At 50.3% G+C, this 12,257-nt stretch overlaps 1 protein-coding gene across 9 annotated transcripts in view; it reads left to right on the top strand.

Moving 5' to 3' along the window:
* LOC144719131 (Friend leukemia integration 1 transcription factor-like) overlaps nt 1-12,257 on the top strand; it is a 46,994-nt gene that overhangs the window by 29,022 nt on the left and 5,715 nt on the right. For all 9 annotated transcript variants that reach the window (XM_078594988.1, XM_078594989.1, XM_078594990.1 and 6 more), the window contains one exon: nt 2,655-2,726. In XM_078594988.1, coding sequence (XP_078451114.1) covers nt 2,655-2,726 — 72 coding nt within the window. The remainder of the gene's footprint in view (nt 1-2,654; nt 2,727-12,257) is intronic.

Genomic DNA, 12,257 nt, shown 5'->3' on the forward strand with positions numbered 1-12,257 from the left:
ATGAATTCCGAAGAGGGAATGAGGTGACCTGGCACGCCTCACTCGAAATCCTCCTCGCCTGCCCCTGCTGCTTGGCTGCAAGTAAACTGGGAGCTGCCCCCCACTCTGTTACAGCGCCACTCCCACACTTGACATGTGACGACGTGGATAGCGCCCTGCAGTCGTCACCGAGGACAACGCAAGCTCGAGGTAGCGGCCACTCGCCCCCCTCCCCCCGAAGTTGCAAAACGAGAGAGACGAGGGGAGAGCGAGCCTAGGCCTGACCCCCACTCCCCAAAGACACAACCCCCCACCCCCACTTTCCTCTCCGTCACACCCCCCTCACACCCCCCACCATGTGCTTGCCTGCCTGCCACCCTTCACCACCCCTTACCACCCGCACGCGCCCCCCCCCCCCCGTTCAACGCCCCTGCATGGCGCCACCTCCCCCTCCTGTGGCTCTGCCTCCCCGCCTGCGTCCGCCCGCCTCTTGACGTTTCCCTCGTGAGCCCTGGTGGAGCTGACGAACGGAACGCGAGAACGTTCCCGGGCGCGATTCACGTGTGGATTATTGTTTTTTTGTTTGTCCGGGTTGGGTCTGCGACGTCGGCCGCAAAACCGTCGGTCTCTCTTTCTCGGAATCTCCGTCACGCACTCCTGCGGGCAGCTTCAGGAGGTTAAACGCGGCCCATCCTGCAAAAAAAAAACGACACTCGGATTACAAAGCGGACGCGAGCCGTACGCGCTAAATGGCCCAGCGTAACTGTCATCCCACGCAACGCGCCCGCGGTCCTGCTTTGCTACCGTTGGGACTGTTGCCACCAATGGTGGTGAAGGTGCCCTCTGTTCAATTTCCCGTGACGGTGTCGCCTGGCTCAAAAAAAGAGATTCTGATTGGCGGAAGAAATGCATTTGTTCGTCGCAGAAGAGTTCTTCCTCCGCGGTGCAACGAATGTTCATTGGTGTGGGGTCGTAACGATGACAAAATGTAATCGATTCTTGCACTCACAGTACGTGCATCGTCAACTCGTGCAAGTAAGAATCGAGTACGTTTCAAGATTCCAAACCTAAATGTAATACCGTCACACGTACCGAGTGCGTGCAGCCCTCTGTCTGTCCCACTGCAAGGGCGAAGGTAAAGGAGGAGAATCCATTCGTGAATTCCGATCGCCGCTCCGATTCGCGACGTTTCATCGAATTGCGGATGGGTTTTATGGTTGGAGCCGCGTTTGATTTGCATGCAGCCTGCACGTTCAAGCGCTTGCAGAAAGCACGGACCCGTCAAACGAAATTGAGCATGCCTGTGTCCCATCGATTGCAGAACAAATTCCAGCCTCTGCAATTTGTAATTGCAATTTCCGACACGACCACACGTTCACTAACTCTGTTAACAAAGTCCTATTGAATGATCGTACGGGCATATTTTTGAAATTTACATTTAACTTTAACTGCCACTGCCTGTGCAGGTAACGCACACTGAACTAATCCCTATCCACCGATTATACTAACTGATCATACTCACTGATTGTATGATTATTATTGACGTTTAGTGCGTTGTGTGTGTTGTCATCTATACAGTACAACGGTTTCATGTGCAGGGAAACCGGCTTCTTTGAAACACAAAAAATTATAATTACGGTATAATCAATAATGTGCGGCCTGGATAATGTTAAAATCCATGGGATTTTTTTCTTCTTTCGCCTGAGGCCTCTATCTCGTGCGGACATCCTCACGAGATGTGCACAGCCCGCATCTGTCGATAACGCCGAAACCGTGCGGCAGTGTGGCAAAAGTAGCCCGGATTGGCATGGCCCCTATGGTTGCAAGGATTGAAATAGGGAAGTCCTGCCCCTGTTCAATTCACCGCCCCTCTTCATGAGCACGGTGCCTGGGGTCTCTCCGGTGCCGTGGCGCGGTGGGGCGCAGTTGCACCGCTTGCGCACTCCTCTATCACCACACACTACCGCTGCAGCGCCGCGATTACCGTCGCGTGGGGCTCGTGCATACACACGGACATCATCGCCATCACGATGGACAATCAAATATTGGAATCGGGGGTGGGGGGGGTGATTGGGGGGGAGGAGGGGATCCTGGGTTCTGGGAGAGGTCCTAGGGGCAGGTGACAGGAGGCGGGGTTGTGGCAAGGCTGGGCGGCATGTCTTCGTACCATTCCTGCCCGTGCTGGGTCCGCACCCCCCCGCTCGCGTGACCAGAAGCACCCACACTACCTGCGCTGCTCGACTTTGCTTGACGGAGATGCGCTCACCCAAACCCGTGTCCTCCGCTGCCTTGGCTCTCGTACACATACGCAACTCGGACACCGAGCACACACACCTAGCACGCACACACGCACCTAGCACACCTAGCACTCCGCTTCCGTGCACACGACACAACACTTAGGGAAGAACGCATTTACAAAGCTGCTCTGACGGGCAATGCTCCAGAGAGCGTTCCCCCGGGCGGCAAAGTAACACGCGAAGCGCGCGTTTAAATTTAGGGATTTTTTTAATTTACTCTGCATTTGTCCCGGCGACTGAGCCCCATGACCATCCAGGGCACGCCGACGTGGCACGAGAGGACGTGGGAGAGGAACGCGAACGGCGCGAGCGAGCGGTCGAGCGGGCGAGCGCGTGTCCGCGTGCCTACCACGAGCGGCTGTTGTGTGTCTCCTACAGGCAGCTCCGCATTCGCCTACCCCAACGCGTCGGCTTACTCGGAGCAGGCGGCGAGACTCGCCACGAAGCCAGGTGAGATGCGGGGGGGCGGGTGGTGGAAGGGGGGGCACAAGATGCAGCACGTGTCGTACACTCCCCCTCCCCACAGATGGGCCATTGCTATTGGTGAATGGCCTATTTTTACACCATGGGCCCTTAACGTGACATCACTGCGTTGTATACAACCTCGCAAGGCACTGCAGTGGAGCATTAACAATGTGTTTAGTTTGGTGTCCCGCACCTCCAGTTAGCGCACGGGTGGGCTACGTACGGTGCGCTTAGAAGGTCAACGTACATACTAACGTAAAACACCGCTGACGCGAGATTTCGGCATTCGCTCATTCGCCCCGTGCACTGTCGGGACGGTTCTGTCCACTCTTGTTCGTGCACGTGTGGGCGAGGTGTAAGAATAGCGCGTTACGGAGCGGTGGCACAATGGGTTAGCGCACTGCAGCTACTGGACATCTGCGAAAAAGAGATTTTTAGCTCATCGGATTCTTCCAGTATGAATACATATTCTGACTCTGTTTGAACCCGGTAGCCCAACTAGTTAGAGATGGGTGGCAAGGTTGTGGTGCAATGGTTACACTCTTTTTTGGTGCCATCTTTAATGAAGTTTGTATGTTTCCCCCCTGTTCTGTATGCGTTTCCTCTGGGTTCTCCGGTTTCATCCCAAAGCTGAAAACACACGTGGTGTAACTGGTATTGACCAAAACATCCCACTGCAAAATTAGTTTTTTACCTGTGATGACTCGATTGGAATTACACACGCGGCAGCAGCAGTGACATCGCTCCCAGCCTCTGCGAAAACCTGGCAGGGCCCTCCTGAAAAGAGTCTTGAGACTCAGTCTTTCCTGGATTACCAAACCTAAACTTCCCCCCCCTATAGCCTTGACCAACATACACTGACCAGCGTGGTGAAGTATGGTTAAACAACCGCCCTCGACTGACACAGCATGGGGAGGCCTTCATCCGGAAGTGAGATTGAAATTATTATACAGCGAGATGTTAACTAGCTCGCCTGGTATACAGGAGGTTGTGGATTAAATCCCAAACCTGACGCCTGCTGTATATATGGAGTTTGCGTGTCTCCGGTTTTTTAGCTCCACATTTAGAATCAACCTGCGTTCAGAGTATTTGTCTGTTTTCAATTTCGAACCGATAAGCCACTTCGTCGGGATATCATTTGTGATAGCCAGGTCGCTTCTGAAAAAAAGAGCTACACTGCTCAGGAGGCCTTACCTGGTCAATTTTTATATATATAGTTTAAGTTTATAGGACGCAGTCATTGGCAGCGCGCGCGGGCATCTGCGCTGGGTAACGCGACTCACCTGTGGAGCTCAGGTGTAATCCCCGTTCGCGAAAAACAAATCCCACACGCGCGTGTGTCTGCGTGTGCGTGCGTGCGTGTGCGTCTGTCGCTCCGTGCGGCACCGCCGCGGTTCGCCAGGCCGGCTGCCCGGACAGGCTCGGAGGCATTGAAGGGAATCACTGACTGCAGCGATTTTCGATGGGGTCGGTGGCTTTAGGGCTTGCGGAAAGAAAATAAATAAATTGGTAAATAAAAATGGTGAGCGTGGGATAGCCGCCGTACCCTGATTTGGAAGTGGGTCCTGGTGGAGGAGATTAGGTAACAAGGTACAGGAACCACTGGGTTGGGGTTCTTTCCGACTTTCCGATCCAGGTGTGCAACAAATGTAAACTATTTTTTTTCTTCATAAACCTGGCTATCACAAACAATAGCTCAATGAAGTGGCTTATTTTCAGTTGAAACTTATTCATAATGAAGTGTTTTGGGTTAGATCGCGTTAAGTATAAATGTGTCATAACCCTCCACCACCCGACACAGCCGGTAAGGTTTGTCACGTAAACAATGCGACAATTAGTTACTACTGAAGCCCACCGGTGTATTAGAGAGTAAATCCACAACATTTACAATTTGAGGAGGACGTTTCGCTGGTAATTACATCCAGCATCATTTTGCTGGATGTAATGTGGATGGGCGACCAACGTGAATACGAGGCTTGTTTTATGCCGCTGGGCTACGAGGCGGGCGTGTGGAGGCAGTACAGAAAGATCCACTGTTGTACTCTACTTCTATTCCCCTTGACGGGGTGGTGAAAAGTGTGGTTCAGTAACCGCCCCAAAACTTGTATGATGCGGGGAGGCGCTCGTCCAGTGGTCGATTGACAGAATGGCTGTTGATGTGCACGCGTACAGCCATGTGTAGGCAGTGCTGGATTCTACGAGTAGCACAAGTAGCTACATGTGCTACGGGCCCCGCTCTTTCATGGGCCCCGCGCTAAATGCTTTAAAGCTATCAATTCCGGTTCTGCACTTTCTCTATTACTGTAGTACTATACTGCCTTCAATCTTTATGAACGACTGGGTGTTTAAGGTTAGCGATTTGTCGTATTATCTGGCTGTATAACAAATGAAAAAATACAATGATTTTACTATGCAATCACGAGACCTCCTTTGCCAGTACCAAAATATAAGAATAGGTTTTCCCCTTTTTTCTGGCAACAAAACTGAAACCTTTTTACAAGGAATCATGTCTGCATTAACCACAATACTTGTGGTCAGAATGCAAACAAAAAACACACACTGATAATATAAGCACCGTCCTTGAAACGGATTGGTCCACACCAGAGACAGCTTTCTTTTGAGTCTCGTCTCAAACGGTGCTAGACCAGAGGATGGCAATAGGCAATAATCTGGTCATTTTTGTCTCTGGTGTGAACCAATCAGTTTCAAGGACAATGCTTATATTATGAGTGTATATTCTTATATCTTTACTGTCCAAGTAAAAAAATTGTGTTTTAATTTGTTATTTATTTAGGGCCCCTTTATAACATATGCTACAGGCCCCGCACTAGCTTATCCCGTCACTGTGTGTAGGTAGGCAGGTCATTGGAAAAGTGAACCCTGTAAATCTGCATTACTCGAGGCCCAGTCCTTGTAAATGCCAGGGTGGTACAATGTTATAGCTATAAGACATTATTCAGTGGAAACAGGTCCACGTGTTGGTGTTGCATTATTGTGGATTCGTGGAGGGCCTGACTTCAGTAAAGCCGGTAAGGCGGCAGCTATCGGCGGCATCTGCCCGAGGGGTGACACAGGGCTGTGGGCGAACGTCGCATCTCCAATGCCACAACCTTGTCTGGAAACAGCCGATGGCTTTGTTCTGGCTCAAACAATGTTGAACCAGGAGTTACGGCAGTCCAGAAAAGCATAACAACAACAAAAACTTCTATAACGGCGGCAAATACCCTTTTAGGATTCTATAAACATTCAATAGTGTTTGTTTTGACCGCAACATGAACGCGCGACTGGCTCTGCGTGAACAAACCGAAAATCTATACGCAGCTGCACTCACTTTCTCTCTCTCTCTCTGACACGCCGGTCCGAATGACCCAGTCGGTCGTGGTCACATTCGTGGGGATTACCCTCAATTACAAAAATTGCCAGATTATTGCCCCCTCCTGAAATGCTCGCCAGGCCTGGCAGACCCCACGTGCTGGGCTTGGCTGCTGGTTCTCTTGGACGTCAACCGCAGCCCCTCTCGCCCCCCCCCCCCCCCGTACCCCCCCCCCTCCGTGCTTGTCAGCGGTTGTGTGGCAAAAGCATAAAGACATCGCTAAGATGGATACTATCGGCTCGGCCCACCTGTCCCCTCTGGCACCATGGCCGTGGCCCGCGCTCGTGTACCCCGATCACTGCCAAGCTTTGAAGGCTTTTGCGACACCGCGCATCGAATGGCCTCCGTAAGGATTTGCCGTTTTGATGCCTGGCGAACTACATGCCAGTGACACAACGACGACGTAAAAATGAGGGTGATGATGGAGCGGACAAAACTGTGCGAATGAGACTGGGAAACAAAACACCCCCCAATAAAAATATAAACTCTTTCCGTCCCATCTTTCACCGCCCCACGCCGACCAACGTGGTGAAGTATAGTCAAACGACCTCCCACGACCGACACGGCATGCGGGAGGCCTTCATCCAGCAGTGGATCCACAAAGGGGCGATGTGTAAAGCCCGACGAGCCGGCTCGCCGTGATCAGTGTCCCTACGACGTGCACCACGTGACGCAGGAGGGTCGTCCGATCAGTCGAACTTAAAGCGCTCCGACTTTAAATACCTGTACTCTTTGGTTCTTTCGGTAAAGTCACGTAGGTGAAAATAAAAATTATTATAAAAATGAAAATAACTAAATTAAATCACGACGTTTCGGGCGCAACACAGTTATTTCATTTTTATTATTATTTTAATTTTCACCTACGTGACTTTACTGAAAGAACCAAAGAGTATGGATCCTTGCAGTCACGAAAACTTCAAATCTAGAATTTAAATACCTGCTTGAGAAGGAAGAGGATTTTTTTTCCCCGGTGTCGTATCCATCGATGAAACCCGCCGAACGCAAGTCGTGCGTCTAAACCGCGGAGGGTTCGTTACGATCCATGAACGAATGCGCGCGTTGCATATCAGCGGCGACTATAAATTCGCTTCGCAGCCGACAACGTTGTGACGCTGAAGATTAAAGAAGCTCTGCTTAGCCTGCTTGTCGGACACACACACGCACACGTGTGGCGGTGTAGCTATCGAGTGTGCAGACGGTGAAATTGCACCGAGGCCCACGGGCAGAATAGCGGGTGGGACAATTGGAAAAGGGCCCCCCGCCCCCCTCCCATATCACCAGGGCACATGCCAGTCACACTACACCGATGGACGTTCACATCTGGCACAGACACTGAAGGCTGACGTCTACGATGGCAGTGCAGCATGCGTGAATGAGTCTTAATTCACCGATGGGTGTCCATACGACGAAATCACCTTGAATGTGACCCATCTCATCACATCTCTGAAGCTAAGTAGGCTTGTGAGCCGGTGAGTAGGTGGGTGGGAGTGTCAGGTGCTGTATATTTGTACGTAGGCTTGGGCGGTTCGCGAGGTGGATATCCAGGCGCCAGTTCTGCAACGGATTTTTGAATCTGTCTGTGCGGAGCTTTTGAGTTTTAGCATCCTCCCCCTCCTCCTCCTCCACGTCCTCCTCGCGCGCGTGGCGGGTGCTTCTCTGGGTTTCCTCCCCGTGCAAAAAGCCGCACTGCTCGTGAATGTATTCGGCCAAAACATCTCCCGGAAAATTCTTTCTCCTAGATGAATAAAGGGCATTCTTCTCCCGAGTATTATTATCGTTGCTGCAATACCAAAGGCAGCTGGGGTTGACACGTGAGTTAGCCACACTCGGCACAGTGGACTCCTCGACTCGTTGCGGTGGCTGAAAATACGACTGTCGTGGACAAATAAACCGAGAGCTTAACAAAAACGTAACATTTGAGCATAATTGCGCGCACCAGAAAAACAACACGAGTTTGTTATTCTTGGCCCCAGCGCGCCGCTAGACGAACCAGGCTGGGTCGTGCAGTGGGAGGGGGGAGGGATGGAGGCATCGGGGGGGGGCGACTGGGAGGTAGGAGAGGGGGGGGATATCGGGGAGGAGGGATAGGGGGCGAATTCTCCACTTTGGCACCAGACTTCCATCGCCAACCAATCCACCTACCTCCACCCACCCACACCACCACCTCCACTCTCTCCCTCTCTTCACCACTCACCCCCAACACCCCCCCCCCCGCCTCCACCACGGTTCCAAAGAGGTGGAATTTTTTCAAAGCCGCTAAATGTGTTGATTGTTAACCGTTCTCCATTTACCCGCGTGGCCCAGTTGACTCGGACCACTATTCATTTCCATTCATTTTGTTTTTGAAATATATGATATCCACAATAAATAATATATTGGCGTTATATGTAATAGCTATGCAATATATAAGATATAATATATATGTTATTTATATATAATGCGGCTCAATCACATCCAGGATAACTTCGAGGTCACGGTGACACGGGCATACGCAGACAAAAAAAAACGAATAGCGTGGCATCTGTTCTCAACGTGGCACCGAGTCTCTGGGCGCACAGTAAGACGCGGCAGAGACAACTTGAGAGCTTATTAAAATCAAAAGCATTTGGATAAACTGAGTATGTAAGCTGCTGGTTTCTTGCGGGGTTTTCTTTTCTCTCCCCCCTCCCAAAAAGCGGGGTTTTGTTTCTCTTGAACGGCCAATTCTGGCCGTGGTGTGTTGTTATATACACGGTTGTTATTATCCTAACCGTGGCCTCATCATAACCCGTCTTCTGTTGGATCGACTCAGTCACGTGGAGCTTATTTCCGAATAAAAATGCATTCAATGAACCCCCCCCCCTCCCCCACAATTCATGTGTCCTAAAAACGATATGTAAAGGGTATGGTGTATACATTTTAACACGCGTAGGTCTTTCACCACCGGTATTATACGACTCGCAATGGATTTTCAGGTCGGATCGGGCGGCCGATTTATTCATCGACTGTGCCGGGTGGAGGAGGGTGTATAACACACATTTTTACTCGCGCGATGTGACCCACAAAGTCATGATGAATCGGTGTATCCATTTTCATTTTGTGCATGGATAGTATCCTGCAGGTTGTTTGGAAGGACGTACAGCATAGTGTTCATTCACTCTGTAAATTTTTACCCAGAGAATACTCTTTATTTCAGCAAACCACATTTGGTTTGAATATTACGCATGGATTGGAAACCCGGTAACTGGCTACGTAGGATACGAAATTTCGCCACACTTCGAGATGTTACTCACCGATTCATAAAATGGTTTCGCCTGTGCTCAAACGAGCTGTCGTCTCTCTTGACCCGGTAGTGTAAATTCCACATTACTATGGAAGGTGGGCTAGGTTATGCCCAGGACAACCCCTGCTGCTGTTGTTTGACCAAAAAAGCAGTATGTATTTTTATTGATACATAGAGTAAAAAACTAAAAAAAAAATGTATCCTAAATAAAATGGCCTTCAGTGTTTCGGCCAATATCTGTATTCCAGACTTTAGTAAACCAGCAGCATTGTTTGAAGCGCGTGAACTCTGAACTGGTTTCAGCCTGCTGGTGCTCATCAACAGAGCCACCGTGTAGCAAAATCTCTGATAGATTGTACAGAGCGAAAGCGATTGCCTTGGGGGTTGCCGAAGTCGAGGAGAAATCCTCGACTATCGCGAAGAGAACGCGGTACTCCTACGCCGCGCAGTGGCTGTAAGCGGAACTGCAGTTCCCACAGCGACGCATCCACCACCACCAGCAGCACCCGCGAGTTAACGAATGGTCTCGATTCACAGTCACGGTACGATGAAATAGAAGCGGCGAATGCGCCCCAGTGGCAACTCGTGACTGCGAGGGGTGATGTGAACCCATTACGTGCGACGTATGCGAATCGTGAAATGTGATTTGATCATCGTAAGCTTAGGAATCTTTATGAATCAGGAATGTGACGCATGGCCACACTTCGAGATGTTACCGATTCATTAAATGGTTTCGCCTGTGCTCAAACGAGCTGTCGTCTCTCTTGACCAGGTAGTGGAAATTCCACATTACTATGGCAAGTGGGCTAGGTTATGCCCAGGACAACCCCTGCTGCTGTTGTTTGACCAAAAAAGCAGTACTTATTTTTATTGATCCGAGGGATGATGGTGGGACAAGCCGACCTCTAACAAGAATGTTAACTCTTAGCCCTATGATTGAGAATCACGCGCTCATTAATAGTGCCGTTAATTTTTTGTCTTATACGGGCCTTCGGGTCTGCGACGATAAACCTCGTGTCAAACGAGAGGCGTGCATTTAAACGTATCCATTGTGCTTGCAAGAGGAGTTGGAGGCATTTGTCAATGCGTTATTTACTTGCACTACACACGCAACATTAACAATGCGGTTGTTGCGTGTAATTGGCGAGAATGCAATGTTGTGCCCGGGTCACAGGCGAGGCACGTAAGTGACCCAGCGGTTGGCGCACTGACCACCGGCCACACTCTCCACGTGTTTTCAATGACTTGTGGACATTCTTTGTTGCCCACGTGCGGTTAACCTCGCCGTGGTGCCGAAGGAGGAAAGGGGAGGGGAGGGCGGGAGCTTGGAGAGCAACACGCGCGCGCGAAACAGACTCGAAAATCGCCTGCTGCTCGTCGTGCAAAGGTTGCAGACATCAGACCTCATCGAGATTCGTATAGCGGCGGCCTTATTCCAAGGCGCTTTGCAGCAAGGAGACTTCAGTTGAAACCGAGGCTTTCGGATGACGCGGCATTTAACGTCGTAGGGAGTGAGAGTCGAATGCAAATCGACTTGACGTTGTATGGTTTTGCGCGACAAGGGCCCTGCACTGTGTAGATGGACTCTTATTGAAATCGAAACCCGTACACAACTGTGATTTACCCTCCTTGCCAGGAGCATATGGTCACGATTCCGATTGTGAACATTCAATTGAGCATTATACGAGGCCACTTTCATGCACTGCGCACCATTGGGTTTGGAATCCCGCAATTCTTTGTCGGCCTTACGCGTTTGCACATGTGTTGAGGAAGTGTGTACTTGCCCGCCCACAAGCATTGCCTGCGAGTTACAGTAATTCCAAACATCTTTTCATCATCAGCAACCATGATCGATTCACTGCTAGATGAAGGCTTCCCCAAGCCGTCGCCATCACTCGCAGTCGCGTGTGGAAGATGTGTCTCTCCATGCATCTCCCACTACCCCACCGTGTCCATATCCAACGCAGGCATTAATGTGAGTGTTTCTATATATAGTGTCGAATGTCTCATGTATCCCTACATGAACCGCGTTGGATGAGTGGCGATATCAGCTTTGTCTTAATAAGTGGGTGTTTGAGGCAGAGGTAATGTCCCTGCTAGGATGGGGTCGGTGAGTTGGACTCTCATCAAAGAAACTCGTAAATGAACGTCTGGCTTTTGAGTACAAGTACGTGTGGTGCATGCTATGAAGTTCAACACGTAGGCTTTCGCGACAAATATGATGCTAGGAACTTCATGGAAGGATCAACTCGGCAACTTCAAAATCTCTAGATCCTACAGATTTTCCATGTACAGTCTACTGGTTTGTTATGTAGATCCTACAGGTTCCACGGAAGGTCCACAGAATGTTCATGCGCAGTTTGCCGAATTTCCGTGTGCAGCTTACGAGAATTGTCATCTACAGATCGTGGGATTGGCGCGTGCAACCCCCGTATTGTTTTTTTGTGTTTAGTGTTTTTTTGTGTTTAATGTTTGTTTTCCTTTTGCGTTTAATTGTTGACCTTTCCCCGCACCTCTGATTAGCACGGTTGGCTACGTACGGTGCGAAAGAAGTTCAACATACTACGTGCTTATATAGTTTATTTGTATTTATTTTTTCTAGCGACTAGCTTACCTTTTCTCAACTCTGCACTCATCTGACTCGAGCGTCCCTACTGGCTACATCTGCGATAAATAGCTTCATAGCTCTTCGGATTCCTCTTTTCGAATAAATGAATGAATAAAAACAACAAAATATTCCGAAATCACGCGAGAGCGCGGGCTCGAGACCGCGCGCCTTTTCCCATTCGACGGGCAAACCTCGCGAAGGCGCGGCAGCTGCACCGCTTGCCGCGTACGGAACGGGCGATGATGGCAATGACGGCGGCTACGGCGGTTAGCG

Source organism: Lampetra planeri, chromosome 5, assembly GCF_965212315.1.
Source record: "Lampetra planeri chromosome 5, kcLamPlan1.2.h2, whole genome shotgun sequence".
Taxonomy (NCBI): domain Eukaryota; kingdom Metazoa; phylum Chordata; class Hyperoartia; order Petromyzontiformes; family Petromyzontidae; genus Lampetra; species Lampetra planeri.